General features: G+C 48.3%; 2 protein-coding genes across 5 annotated transcripts in view; one reads left to right on the top strand and one right to left on the bottom strand.

The window, feature by feature from the left end:
* Nucleotides 1–275, bottom strand: part of USP37 (ubiquitin specific peptidase 37) — a 36,318-nt gene extending 36,043 nt beyond the window's left edge. For all 3 annotated transcript variants that reach the window (XM_082056075.1, XM_082056076.1, XM_082056077.1), the window contains exon 1: nt 194–275. The gene's annotated coding sequence lies outside the window, so the exon portion shown is untranslated. The remainder of the gene's footprint in view (nt 1–193) is intronic.
* Nucleotides 276–485: 210 nt separating this feature from the next.
* Nucleotides 486–14,403, top strand: CNOT9 (CCR4-NOT transcription complex subunit 9). Of its 2 annotated transcripts, none has more exons than XM_082055257.1 (8): nt 486–624; nt 4,866–5,045; nt 6,095–6,210; nt 7,297–7,406; nt 8,236–8,345; nt 9,352–9,450; nt 11,936–12,027; nt 12,733–14,403. In XM_082055257.1, the coding sequence occupies exons 1-8, from the start codon at nt 601–603 to the stop codon at nt 12,899–12,901; spliced, it is 900 nt and encodes a 299-aa protein (XP_081911383.1). In that variant the 5' UTR covers nt 486–600; the 3' UTR covers nt 12,902–14,403. The 2 variants fall into 2 exon arrangements, with proteins under 2 accessions (XP_081911383.1, XP_081911382.1); XM_082055256.1 differs by having other exon boundaries at nt 12,727–14,403.
* The last annotated feature ends 35 nt before the right edge of the window (nt 14,404–14,438 follow it).

Genomic DNA, 14,438 nt, shown 5'->3' with positions numbered 1-14,438 from the left:
CCCGGGCGGGGCTCCGCGCCCCCGCCGCCCGCCCGGGCAGGGAGATGGGGGCAGAGGGCAGCGCGTCCCGCCCTGCCGCTCCATGGCCGCCCCGGACCGGGCCGCTGTGAGAGGAGGCGCCGCGCGGCAAGGGGGGCACCCGACCGGGCGCGGCGGGGGTGGGAGGGGGGGCGGGGGGACCGAGCCACGGTACCTGCGTCCCGGTGTGTCCCCGGCGCCGCTGGGCAGGCTGTGCCCCGGGGGGGAGGGGGGAAGGGGGGCGGCGGCAGATGGCGGGAACCGGCCAGCAGCGAGAGACACCGCGCGACGCACGCGCGCCCGCTCACGTCAGCACGGCGGTGGCGCCCTACCCGACGCCCCCCGCGACCGCCCGCGCGCGCGCGCATGCGCCGAAACCGCCCATTTGGCCTCAGTCACCTCCTGCGCCGCCGCACCGGCGCCCCTGCGCATGCGCGCAGCGCTCTCCTCTTCGCCCCGCCCCTGTCCCAGCCTCCCTCGCGGCGGGCGGGCGCGCGGCGGGTGAAGGGGCGGGGCGGGCCTGAGTCGATGGCGGTGGCGGCTTTCTGAGCCCGGCCCGGCAGCACCAGCACCGCTACCGCCATGCACAGCCTGACCGCAACCGCGGTGAGGGCGGGAACGGACCGGGCTCAGCGGGGAGTGGGGCTGTGGGGGCGCGGCCGCTCGTAGCTGCGAGGGGACGTTTCCCTTCGGCCTCCCGCGGCTGGAGGAGGGGAGGCGGGGATTGAGCCGCGGGTGCCAGGGCCCTAGTGGGCTCCCTCCCGTCAGCTCCCCCGTGCCCGGTTGGGGCGGCGGAGGGGTCCATTCGGTAGTGGGGAGGCACTGAGCGGCGCTTTTCTCCTCCGGCGGTTCCCCCGCGGAGTCCCCTGTGCCTGGCCGGGCGGCTGGGCCTCGCTCTGCTGCTGGCGGGGCCGCAGTGTCTCGCCTGGGGGCCAGGAGGGCGTCCCTGCCGGGCGCCCCAGCTGTGCTTCTTCACCCGGTGTACATCACGTAGGGTTTTCCCTCCTCTCCTGCTGCCCAGCCACCTGTTCTGGCCTCTGGGGAGCTCTTCTGCTTCTGGCCTTGACTGCAGAGGGGAAGAGGAGGTAGTGAGAAGTTCCTCGGGGTGGCAGGCAAACATGACAGGAAAGGCAGAGACTGCTGGTTCTGCCTTCCCGTTTCCCCCCATATGTTTCAGTGCTGCCTGTAGTTGGTGCTTGCTCTCTACCCCGTCATGAAGCTGTGGCAGTGGGGTGGGGTTCTTGATGTTCAGGCCGGTGGGAGCGGAATGGTACCTTGGCCTGGCTGGGTTCAAAACAGAAGCTGAGTTTTCAATGTGATTATTGTATCTTATCTCTCATCTGAGAGGGTTTGCTTTTTTGTTTTCTCCAAATGCACGTTCGTCATGTGTATAAGAGTTAGAAGAGCTGATTGAGTCATAGAATCATAGAATAGAGTCTCTGCTGTGTATTGTGTTTGGGACATTTATTGCAAGACCAACAGAGCTGTTTTCAAATGAACTCAGCTCAAGGATATGCTTGGACTAACAAACAAGTGTGAGTACAATACTTAGGAGGAGGAGTTGAGAGGACTTTTAACTCTGATCACTTTAAGTGCTCATGACTTTAAGTAGGTTCCTAGAGTGCTGTCAAATACTTCTGATTCGAAGTGGTGCTTTCTAGAGGACAGAAGGGTGTGCAGGTTTGTAGCGAACTCTTTTATTAATCAGCATTTACATTTTTCTAGCAATGTAATTCCTAAGTGCATGTCAAAATGTGTGAGGGACTGTTGTATCACCTGTTAATCCTCTGTGTTCTGCTCACCTCTCTGTTACAGGATTTTTTAAAACATGATTTTAACAAAATAATCTACTTCAGGAAGAGAAATCAGCTTCATTTTGGGACTCATTTGAATGTGTGTTTAATTTATATGTCATTCTCACTACCTGATCGTTCTGTGTTGAAATGTTTCCTACCATAGTCGGTTTATATACTTAGAGTGAAGGTGAAAGGGAGGGGTGTCTGTCTCTGGAGATGTGCTTGGGAGCCCCAGTAAATAACGTTACCCCTTAGCAGGGTTGTGAATTGGCTCAGGAATCCCTTTGGGTTTTGGGAACGCTGTTGTGATAAAGCTGTGATAAGCCAGAGCATTGGTCTTTGTGCAGTGATGGTGATGGCAGAACTGACACTTCGATTTCAGACCTGAAGACAATATAATATGCTAGAGGCTCAAGAACAGGCTGAAAACAATAAATGTAGGTGCAACTATTGGTAAGGTATTGAAAGCCCAGCTCAAACCTGCTAATTCACTGCTATTTAAGTTCAAAATTAATTTTGGTGTTTTTGAGTTGGTAGTCTATCAAAATAGCCTAAAAAACACATGTATCCAGTTAGTCAATGTTCTGCTTTGGTTGAGCGGTACTCTTACCAGCATGTCTAGCAGCGGCTGCTCAGTTAGGAAGAGAAAGCCAGTTGTCTAAATCCAGTCTGTTACGTGATGGTTGGAAATGTAATCGGTCATGGATGTTTGAGGTAATGCTGCTTCTCTTGAGGAAGGAGTTACAAGATCTTCCATGATGCAGAGGTGCCTTGCTGGTGCTGTGGTGAGATATTGTCAGTAACTTTTCCTTTGCCTGTGTGCAGAAGAAAGTCTGCCTGGCAGGGTTCTGCCTTGGAGCTTGCAGGATTTGTGTGTAGCTCCCCAGAATTTTAGGTTTTGGAGGGAGAAGGGGGAACAGCAAGTAAGAAATTAGGAAAAAATGTGTCTTTCAAATTAAACTGAAATGAGAGGAGCAGCTGTAGAGCCTGTGAAATGCGGTTGGTTCTCTCTAAGACTGATATTAGACATCATAAACTTAATTGTGTGGAAAATCTACTTAGTGTTCTTAAGTGATCACAAGCACATGATTGTGCTTTTAAAAGGTCGATGTATTTAAGCTTACAGGAACTGAAACTTCCAGTGAATCCAGAAAAATAGATTGAAGCTTTAGATAACACAATTATAACAACGTTATTGCTACACTGCTTGTCACTCTACCATCCTAAATAAAAACAAATGAGCTCTATTCATTCTCCTTCTTTTTTCTGAGCTCCAGTGTAGAAGTTGCCATTGGAATTGTACTCCCAGCTGTCAGGATTGCTAATTTAGTGTGAGATTCTGGAGTAAGCAGGGGGAAAAAAAAAAAAAAAAAGGGATAGAAGATGAAGAGTTGAAAAATATTTGAGCCCTGGAAGACAGGGACTGATAACAGCACATCAGCTTTATAAGATTGTTATTGTATTAAGTTAAATGATGTGATGGAGGTGGCTGAGGTATATAAAAATCCCCCAGCTGGGAAGAATCTCTTCGGATGTGACTATGAGTTATAAAGTAGGTGAACTGAGGAGAGAAACCATTGCAGAAATAGAGACAGAAAGCTCTGGAGATATCTGCCAAGGGTTAAGAAGCCCTTCCTCCCTCCTGCAGTTCTGGGAGCCTGCCTCTGGCATACAGTTTTGGGTTTGGTTCCAGCTGCTTTCAATTCCTGAACTCCTTTGTATTCTCCTCAGTGCCTTGATGATGAGCTGCTTAGTAGCAGCATTGCTGTCAGTGTCATACGGGCAGTGCTCACATCTGTGGGGGTGAGCGCAGGAAGAGTTTCCATCTGGGATTTAAAAAAGTATAAATAACTAGAAATACAGTCTGTTTTCTGTTCCCAGCTGTGATTGCCAAACAGGAGGAGATGCTGAGCTGGTGCCTGCAGGCCAGCTCAGGAGCAGCAGCCTACTAACAGGGCTGTGCTTCACTTCAATAGTAAACACTGCAGCGGAATGTTTGAATAGGTTTTGAACTGGCTTTTGGAAGTGTTCATACAGGGAGTTTTAATGCTGATGTTTGTCTTCCTCAAAACTTTGTCTCTAAATCACCAAACCGTCTCCTTAGAAAGCCTGCTGAGCATTTGTTTGCACCTTGAGTGCTTGTTGTGCCAGCACAGACATGAGATAAACTTTCATTGAAAGACTTGTGCCTCCCCACAGAAACTTTGCTATAATTCCACAGTTGCTGTTTCTCTTCCTTTCCTTCCCAGCCCTCCCTCATTTTTTTGGCTTGAAAACTTCTTGGCCTTGATGTTTTTCTTTACCTGATTTTCCAGAAAGGCAGAAGAGAAATCCTGTATTTCTTCTGAGTAGCAGAAACTGTGCCCACACTGTTAATACAAAGCTACACTTCTCCGGGTTTATTTTGAATGGGAATTTTTGCACAAAAATCAGTTTTGAAAAATTCTCTTTTAGCTCCATGTGTGTAAGTAAGATACATAGAATGAATATGAGATGTCTTTCACAGCAGGTGTCGACAGTGTCACTCTGATGTTGGAGTAGTGAGAATTTTTCTAGTGTTTGTATGAATATTTTCCTCATGTATGCTGAGTGAATCCCATTGGCAGTCTCCAACATGACAGATTTTTTTTGAGAGAAAGAGATAGCATCTGCATTAGTTTCAATTTGTGGAAGCTTGCACTTAAAGCATTAAATGAATGTGTGCTAAATGCAGGTGGGGCAAATGACAGCTGGCTAAAGTATGTGTGACCTCCCCAGGAGCTCTGCTGGCACAGGCAGGCAGCAGTGTGGTGCTCTCATATTGCTCAATGAAGCTACAAGCGGATTAAGAGAGACTGTTCTAGCAAGTCATGCCAGAAAGTAAAACCTTTGCCTTTCGGGTGAAATAAAGACTAAGGAAGGGATCCATATCTAGAATATCTTAATGCAGCTTTAGTTCTCCCAATAAGGTCTTTCTTGAGCCTCTTCTTGCTTATCTACCAGGTTATGGGAAGGGTTTTGTTAAGACTTGAATAAAATGTTTGGATTGAAGTTTCCTTGTCTCCCTTGCAGCCTGTGCCAACAGCGCTGGCTCAGGTTGACCGTGAAAAGATCTACCAGTGGATCAATGAGCTGTCCAGCCCCGAGACGCGGGAGAACGCACTGCTGGAGCTGAGCAAGAAGCGCGAGTCCGTGCCTGACCTTGCCCCGATGCTGTGGCACTCGTTTGGCACAATCGCAGCGCTCCTTCAGGTAGGTAGTACTGGCCTCATCTTTATCTGTGGTGCAGCACCAGAACTTTGCAGAGCTTGCGCATCCACATGGTGTGCTGGCGGGGTCCCTTATTGCCATTGCTGGTTGTATGGTTTGTGCTGGGTCGTGTGATGAGGGGAGCTGATGTGGGAAGCCCATTTCCCATTAATCACTAGCAAGATAATGTACTCAGAGACTAAGATTTCTAATTAGACAGCTTACATAGCTGGAAAGGGAACAAGCAAGTTCTTGGGTGTATGAGCTCCCTGTAGATCACCTTCTGCTTATTTTCATGCAATATCATAGCAGAACCACAGTAGTGTTACTCCTAAGATATCTGCTTTGTTTTTGCATGGGCTTGAGCACTTCCTGGTCAGAAGGTTGCCCTTTCAGGGAGCCCACAGGAGGGACAGCATAGGAATGTACCTGCATTTCATATCAAACTGAGCAGCTCAGTTTATCTCTGGGCAAACTGTTCTACATCTGATGACTGTCTCTATCTCAGTGCCCAATCTAGCCACTTATTTCAAAGAAGGAAAGAAAAGTGTGCAGAATTGTCAATGTTAAACTGTTTTGGAGTGGCCCTGAAACAGGTGGAGAGAAGTAGAAGGGACCTGTAGTTGGAAGCAGGCAGATTCCTGCATCGGATTTCTCCCTCTCAGCTGCTTCCCATGTATTGACTCAGGAGAGCACCTGGAGCTACAGTATGAATAGAGTGGCTGTGCTCTGCCCCTAGGCACAGGAACAACGCTTCTCTTTGCTCTGGAAGTTCAGAAAAAAGCAGTCCCTACACCAGTAAAGAGCCAAGAAATCAAATGAACACTTTTTTACTACAACTAAGTTTGACTGCATCCCTGTGACTCCTTGTCAAATTGACTGTGATCCAGCTCTGCCCTTGCCTGGGCAGTGTGGTGGCTGCTGTGTATTAATAACTTCAAAGTGATGCAGACTGCTGTCTACTGTCACCCTAGCTGCTTGCTAGGCAGGCGTTTTGGTGCAGCTTGCTGATGTTTTTCTCCTTTAACTTTTTTTCATCTGTTAATTTTTAGGAAATTGTAAACATTTATCCATCAATCAACCCCCCAACTTTGACAGCCCATCAGTCCAACAGAGTCTGCAATGCTTTAGCTCTGCTACAGTGTGTTGCATCGCATCCTGAAACAAGGTAAGTGTTTCCAAGTGCACAAGTTTTCTGAGGTGTTGATGTTGACAGGTCAGCCTATCTGTTTGACTCCAGAAGGACGTAAGCTCCTTTCTTCTTTTTTACCAAGAGAAATGAAACAGAGGACAGAGCTGGAAGATAAGCAGCTGCCTGCTGCTTTCACTTGTTTGCATGGATTAGCAGAATGACAGCTTTATGGTGGTCCTAAATGCATTGCATTCCCTTGATCATCCCGAGATGCTGTGAATTACCAAAATGTTGTGGCAGCTCTTGGGAACTCAGAGCGTTTGTACTGAGTGCTGTGTGCAGGATCCTTGTTTTAATGAGCTTACAGTTATTTAGACCAGCAGCTTACAGTTATTCAGACCAGCTGTCCAAAGGGTGGAGTGAGCAGGACTGTACTTCCCAGAGACCATTTGTGCAAGGGAGCAATAGCAGAGCCATGTCTGGAGTCCTTAGCCGGTGCTTGATTTCAGGTTTTCTCAATCTGTATCCAGCACATGTCAGCAAGGGAAAAGATGATGTTGGTTCAGCCAAAACCAGTAGCTAAAACCCCGAAGAAAAGTACCCAGAGATCCATGATCTCGTTTCTTCCTGAAGTCTGTATTTTTCACCATTGTCAGAAAGCAGCATGAGGACTTTTGGGGAGAAGTGTCTGTGCACGCTTAAACTGTGGTAATGCTTAGAGATCAGCCAGTCTGGATTTCTGTTACCCAGAGGCTTTGCACATGCATTGTGGCTGACTGTCCCTGACTGTGGGAGCCTGCAAGGTGAAATACAACAGTGAATGTACAAAGCAGAGGGTCTGAGCGGCAGGTAAGGGTAATAAAAACAAGAGAAAGTGCTCTTTTCATGGTCAACTGGAAGCACTGATGCAGGTAACTGACACTTTAGGTGTTAGGTTTTGTGTTGCACCTGGTGCAGAGTTTACTTCATGCCCTTTCATCAAAGAACAAACTGATACCCACTTTTGAGGAGCAGCAGCAATGCTGTCTGTCAGGAATAGTCTGAGGCTGTGCATAGTAACTCTGGATTATGTTCTCTCTTTGTTTTCCTTGTCTCTCACGTTGTGTGTTCTTTTCCCTACAGGTCAGCTTTTCTGGCAGCTCATATCCCTCTCTTCCTGTACCCCTTCTTGCACACAGTGAGCAAGACACGTCCGTTTGAGTACTTGCGGCTCACGAGCCTCGGAGTGATCGGTAAGCAGCCAGACTAATGCTGGGGCACTGGTTTCTTACCAAGTTGGATGTGGTTCATGTTGTGGGTATAGAGACTTGCACAACCAAAATCACAGGTCTTTTTTTTTTTTTTTTTTATTGGGATCTTTTGAATCCTGTAATATTAGCAGGAGGAGCTGTTCTTTTTCCATCAGTTGTGGAGGCAGATTCCTCTTAGCTTGTAGGAGCTGGTCTTTTCTCTAATAGGAAAACACTGAAGTCTGGGTGCATTGCCAAAAATGTTTTCTGCACGTACAATCACCTGCAGGCTTGTTGTGCCTTCACCCTCAGTCCAGCCAGCTAGAAACTGACATGGGTGGATGTGAACTGGGCTTTCCTTAGGTTTTTGTCATGGATTGACTTGGGTTTATTTGCCCTGTCTTCTCTTTATCCTGTTGTGTTTTGTGGGTTTTCTTGGGTTTTGTGTTTTGTTTGTTGTTTTTTTTTTTTTCCTTTTTCTGCCCAAAACATTTCTTTCTCAATGTATTAAGAGGGTCTTTTCTCATTTCCCAGAGGTTGCTGTTGGCTGGCATGATCCTCTTGTGTTTGTGTTACCACTGGAGGAGAGCCAAGAAAGCATCCCCTTTCTGAAAAACAGACAAGCCCCAAACCCAGCTTGATTACTTTCATGCTGTCAAAACGATTTCTTCTCCAGCCATGTGCTGCAGCATATTTAGGATGACAGTTGCTCTGCCTGCCATTCAGACTTAATGATTCCTGGGGAGGACACAGCACAGGCCCTCTTTGAAAAGTGAGATTTTTTGGAAACCATTTATCATTTATTGGTTTGGGATTTTGTTTTTCCTTCAAGGGGCCTTGGTGAAAACTGATGAGCAAGAAGTGATAAATTTTTTGTTGACAACAGAAATTATCCCCTTGTGCTTGCGCATCATGGAGTCTGGCAGCGAACTCTCCAAAACGGTAACTACTCTTTTTTGTATTAAGACCTTTTTGTTGTTTATCTCCGATTGACCAGGCAGCCAATGAGCTCCAGAGTTGGCTCGTGTCCCGTTCCACATGCTGCGGCAACTCTGGGTTGAGTTTTTACTTCCTCAAAAAACAAACAAAAAACCCCCAACCAACCAACCAAAACCACAAAAACAAACAAAACCAACCAACCAAACACTAAAGTAAGCTGGAGTTCCTGAGTTTGGTAGTTTTGCTGGGAACAATCTTGCTGCTCTCAACACCCATTCCCTCATCTACAGCCCTGCAGAGTAACTTTCAGGGCTGAGCTGGATCAACTTTCCTTGGCCTGAGAGAACAAATGCTGTAGCTGAACAGTGCAGAGCCTGGGCAGCAGCTGTTATTGGTGGTTATGGGAATGTTTGCTGCACTGGACCAGTTTGTTGTCTCCTCTGATCAGGGGCCCCTTTCCCCCACAAGCTCAGATTTGTGGTCAGACTGATCTGATGACCCAGGTAGGCTGGCCCAGGTTTTAGTCTGTGCACACTTTTATGGTGCAGCCTAGGGACATACCCGACTGAGATTCTTCCAGAAAGTCACATCTCATGATGAATCCATAATGCTGAAAATGAGAACTGAAATCAGCTTGCTGTATAGGTGCAGGGCCAAGTGGACACATCCTTGTCCTGCTGCTTGGTCTGTGACCAGAGTAGTGTGGCCATAATCCCAAGGCTCTCCTGAGCAGCATGGCAGTAGTTAGCACCTTATGCAAGCTGCATCCAGTTGTCTTGTACTCACTGCTTTGTGTCTGTCTCTGTTCTTTAGCCAGAGATGGCGAGCATTGTATAGTGCCCTATGTTTTCTTTTGGCTATCAGCTTTGATGGAGTAAAGCATTTGCTGCTTGCTGAAAAGCCTTTCAGCTCTGGGACTGCCTTGAAAAGAACACAGCACAAAGCCTGTTCCTTTTCAGGACAGATAAGTTGTTTATACACTCTCTTTTCTGCTTTCTCCATATTCTAGGTTGCTACGTTCATTCTTCAGAAAATTCTCCTGGATGACACAGGGCTGGCATATATCTGTCAGACTTACGAGCGGTTTTCCCATGTTGCCATGATATTGGTAAGATTGTTTCCTCTCTCCAAAAAAATAAAAGATTATATTCTAACAGCAGGCTTCTTCAGCAGCTACTTTACTGCTCTCTGGCTGGAGCATGGAATGAGAGAAGCAAATAGTTCTTGAGCTTATTGCTGGTGACACTGTAGCTTTCTGCTCCCGCGTGTTTCCTTTGCATATCTCTGGTTTGTGTGTCAAGAGAACGCAGATTAGTTGTAATGTGCTAGGTCCCCAAGATAAACCAGGCAGACATCTCCAGAGAAGAAAAAGACTTCTCAGCGTTGTTGGTCGGATGTGAATTGATTTCATTTTAAGAAAGAATGATGACACAACTCAGACCATGAATCCGTTTCCCATCTCTGTCTCCCACAACAGGCTGACAGAGCAGCAGATTGAGTGAGGGATTAAGAGCAGGACAAGCATATATGGTGTTTGCCCTCATAAACAGCCTCGCAGCTGCTAACTATTTTCAGCTTTGGATTTCTGAGGCCGGTTGTGGGTTTTCTATGCAATAACCCCCAGTGTTTGTCCTATCCTTCCCTTGAACGCAGGGAAACTTTTATGTCCACAATGTCCTTTACCTAAGAGGTTCACACGTTTCCTATTCACTGCCTGGAAGGCCACCCTCCTTGTTTTCTTTTTGAAACTGGATTCTACTAGCTGCTTCTTATGACTCTCATTCTTGTGTTGGAACACAGAGAGAGTAGACGATTTTTGTCCTTTTCTTGTCCTTTGTGAAGGAGAAATTTAAATACTCATGATTTGTTCATCCTGGGAGTAATAGCCCCAGCTTGAGCTTTATTATCTCTGAGCTCACTGAGAGGAAAAGATGTCTGCCCTGGAATAGCTATTGTCCTGCTTTTGTGTTTGGTTGGCTGGTTGTTTGCCCTTTTGCTTTTAAAGAGCAGTCTCAAGAGAAGGAAATGCAGCATTAAGTTAAGCACTTTGCAGTGCTGGTTCTGTGCCTTGCTGTTTATGCTTTTATTGGGAATATTTGTTCTCCTGTCTGTTTTCCCAGATGTAAAGAGTTTCCTCTTAATTCACCCACGAACAGCGAAATATGAACGATCATGAGCTGATGTCTATAATATCCAGTGTGACGTGATTTTTGTGTCTGAGAAAAGGGTTGGCTTTGGTGAAAGTACATCTGGCTCAGGGGCAAAGTGAAGGATTCAATTAAAAACCCTGGGATAAGGGAGGGAAGGAGACCAAGGAAGAATCCATGGCTGGGGAGGGTATGGACATGGAAGGATGTGGGTCTATCTTAGCTGTGGTATAATCCCACCATTGGGTGAAGCACTGTCATTATTAATATTTCATACTGCTATGGAGAAAGATAAAAATGTTTATAGACATTTCTCTATTTCAGAAGTTTGGATAGGATACTCCTGCCTCATGAGGGTAACGATTTACTTCCTTGTCTGCTGATAATGGTGCAAGATGTTAAACAAGTGTTAGCTGCTTTTAAAAGAGCAAGTTAGTAATTCCCATCCAGGAGCTGTCTGAGGAGCTCTCTGACTTGCTTTTCTTTATTTTGAAGAAATGTTATCATCCTGGGGAATTGCTGAGAAAGGAAGCTTGCAAAAGGGCAGGTGAAGGAGTGCTGCTAATGGCTAACTGCCTGAATATCCAAATACAGGTGAATTTGGCTACTGAGAAAAATGGTTAGTGATAGCCAATGTAGTTTTACAGGAAAAAAAACCAACTTGTTGAGCAGATCTGATTGACTCCTAAACATGAGGAAGCAGACTTAAAATCCTTCAAAGCAAGTGTGTGAAGGCATCCACACTGTTTGCTGGGCTGAGTGCATTCAAACATTCAAAGGTGCAACCATGCGTGAAATCCTAGATAGTGTGAGAAATGAAGGCTGGGACAGGAAGATCTGCCCTGGTCTTGCTTCCCAGTAGTGGCTTAATGAGGGATGTAGCAGAAAGAAAATACAATACTTGCGTGCATGATAAGACCAGATGTGGATCTTCCTGTATGTTGTGTGGGTCAGCCCAGTCCTTTGGCTTGACTTCCCAAGCTGTTGTTAAGGCTTTAAAACAGCCTTGAAATGAAGACAGTGCAGATGAGAACACTGAGTGTCGCAGAGCTTGGGAACACCTCATGGGGGTGACTCAGCCTGAGCTTATCAAAGTGTTTAGAATATGTTTGCCTTCTCCCACAAGGGGGGAACCCCAGGTTCTCTTTAATCTAGTGGAGAGTTGGACCAGTAAGAAGTCCTGAGGAAGTAAAAGCCAGATAGAGATGAGACAAGCTTTCCCCAGGCTGCTGGGAGAATCCTTTCCAAGCTGTGGCTAGTGGTTCTTCTCAAAGGCATCTTGGCAAGGAGGATGCTGGACCCCAAACCGGTGTATTTTGATGAAAGGTGTGGGCTGTGATGTGTGGAAGCCAGAGTGAGTGATTTAATGGTTTTTCCCTGTCTCTGCTGATTGTGAAGCTGTTCTTACAAAGACTTTAACTGATGGCACTGGCCTCTGTCAAACAGGGTAAAATGGTCCTGCAGCTCTCCAAGGAGCCGTCGGCACGGCTACTGAAACATGTTGTCCGCTGCTACCTTCGCCTTTCTGATAACCCCAGGTAAACATTTTAGGAGTTTGGGCAGGGGCTTCTCCTGGTTCCTTGGAAGTGCAGTTCTTCACGGTGCCCACTCATGGAGAGTCAAGGGTTCCTTGTCTGTCCTTACATCAGCCTGAGCTCAGTGGGGAAAATGAGTGGGTGTTTTGCTTTGGGGTTGTTTAGTACTAGTCCCAGGAGCTTTTATGGTACATGGGAGAAACAGTGACTGTTTGGGGCTTGTGCAGATTGACGCTGTGCAGTTACAACTGCCTGAGTGCAAATGTAGCTTGGACTAGGTATGAGGGACAGAGCAAGGTGGAAGGTACACTATGCTCTCCCTCTTCTGCATCATGTGGGCTGTTGGCAGTAGAAGCCAGTGGATGAAATTCAGTTGAGGGAATACAAACTGATTTCATGCTGATCAGCAGCTCTGCTCAAAGCTGCTGGGTATGTATTTGTTGTCTTGGCCTCTCCTGGCATCACATTGCTCTTGACTGACAGGTGTCAGGGCACAGGGCTTGGCTCAGCAGGATCTAGCAGGAGGGATGGGAGCTGTGCTGGCCGGCCAGGCACCACGTGCTGCAGTGCTGCTGCTCGGTGCTTTCTTTGGCTGGCCCTGCCAGGGAGACCCCCAGCCAAAGGAGCGTCATGTCCCCAGTGGGGTTTGCTCCCCTTTTGCCCCTGTGAGTTTATTTGTTGGGCCCTGTTTCTCGTCTCTTGATGTAGGGCACGTGAAGCTCTCAGGCAGTGCCTTCCTGACCAACTGAAGGATACCACCTTCGCCCAGGTCCTGAAGGATGACACGACCACAAAGCGCTGGCTGGCTCAGCTCGTCAAGAACCTGCAAGAAGGTCAAGTCACTGACCCACGGGGCATCCCTCTTCCTCCGCAATGACTGCTGAGGGAGGTGGGAGACCAGGGAAGAAACAGCTCAGGTTTACAAAGAACCAGGAACAGGTGACCTCTTCTGCAACAAACTGGGCACGCCAGCTGGCTGCCGGCCTGCCGGACCATCCCACCCAGCCAAAAGGCTGCTCTGCAGCAGTGCAGCATGCCTCCGGAGATCGCAACACCAGCAAATGATGATACTACAACTTCAAAAAAACAAATCAATAAAACCAATCTGTAAAGATCCCCATCTCTCCAGGAGGCTTGGCTGGCATCTCCCCACTGCCAGACAGCAGGTAGTGGATGTCTGCTCTTCCAGCTAGCTCAGCCTCCGCCCAAGCGGTGCGTGACACGGAGTGTGTGCGCCATGTCCCTCTAGTTCCTTGTCACTTCTTGTTTACACGTCTGTTCAAGTGAGTGAGCTGAATAAAAGCTGATCCAGTTGTTTTATCCCCTCTTAAGACTGCTCCTCAGCTGCAGGTAGCCCGGGGACAGCTTTCTTCCCTGCCAGTGTATCCTTACTCCTGGCTCTGATCCAGCTGGCACAGCGAGCTTCTCCCTTTCCTTTGGTGTGGAGGCAGTGGCTGGAGCTGGGCTTGCCCCAAGAGGAGAGGTGGATTACTTGTGATGAACCCACCCGTCGTAAGCTTGCTTCTCAGGGCTCTGGGGGAGGAGAAGACGGCAGGACTGTGGCTCTTGCGCTGTAAATAGCATGCTCTGGCAGCTAACCAGCGGCCAGACGCTGATGTGTGCTGTCTTCCCATCTAGCCCAGCTCAGGCCTGGCGGGGCCACTGGCTGGCTCGTCAAGCAGAGCTGAATGTTAGGGAACCTGCCTTGTGGGGGTGGGCAGGCCATCGACCGATCATCCTGTGCTGTGCGACAGCTGGGAGTGACATCCTGCGGGCTCCAGGTATGACAGCTTCTGCATCCCCCGCTGCCTGCCAGGTGCCTCTCAGTCCTGGGCCCCCCTCCCTTTTCCCCCCTCCAGCTCATCTTTGCCAGCTGTCTGCATCCATTTCAGCTCTCAGACCTGCCTTGGCGCCTGCCTCTGCCCCACCGCAATTAAACAGGACCAGCAGCCGCTTACCTGCCCTCCCTGTGCCAAGGCGTTAGTGTGGCCACGGTGGGCGCTCCGATGCAGATGAGCTCCCGGGCTCTGCTGCAGCAGAGCCAGCGCTTGGCTGCAGGCAAGCCTGGGCAGCTACTTGATGCCTCCCCCCTCCTCCAGTGGCCCATTTTGCTGATTATCTGCGATGTTGTGCCAACGGTGTCTTAAATCTCCTTTCCCTTCCCTCCTCCCCTCTCAGCCTTGCGTAACAAGGGCAGAGCACAAGGGCAGAGCACAGCCTCTTCCTTGCCCCCAGGGTCCTGTAAAACCATTGCCTTCTCTCTTCTCTCCACTCTGACCTTGACAGGGTGTGCAAATGCTTCTGTTTGGTTGGTTTGGGTTTTGGTTTTTTTTTTTTTTTGTAAGTTCAGATTAATAAATAATAAAACCCCAGCCAGCACAGATTGCTCCTGGTCTGGTCTCTCTTGGGGAGGG

Source organism: Streptopelia decaocto (assembly GCF_964273445.1).
Source record: "Streptopelia decaocto genome assembly, chromosome: 6".
NCBI classification, from domain to species: Eukaryota; Metazoa; Chordata; class Aves; order Columbiformes; family Columbidae; genus Streptopelia; species Streptopelia decaocto.
Note: the sequence above shows the minus strand (reverse complement) of the source record. Positions and strands in the feature narration are given on the sequence as shown.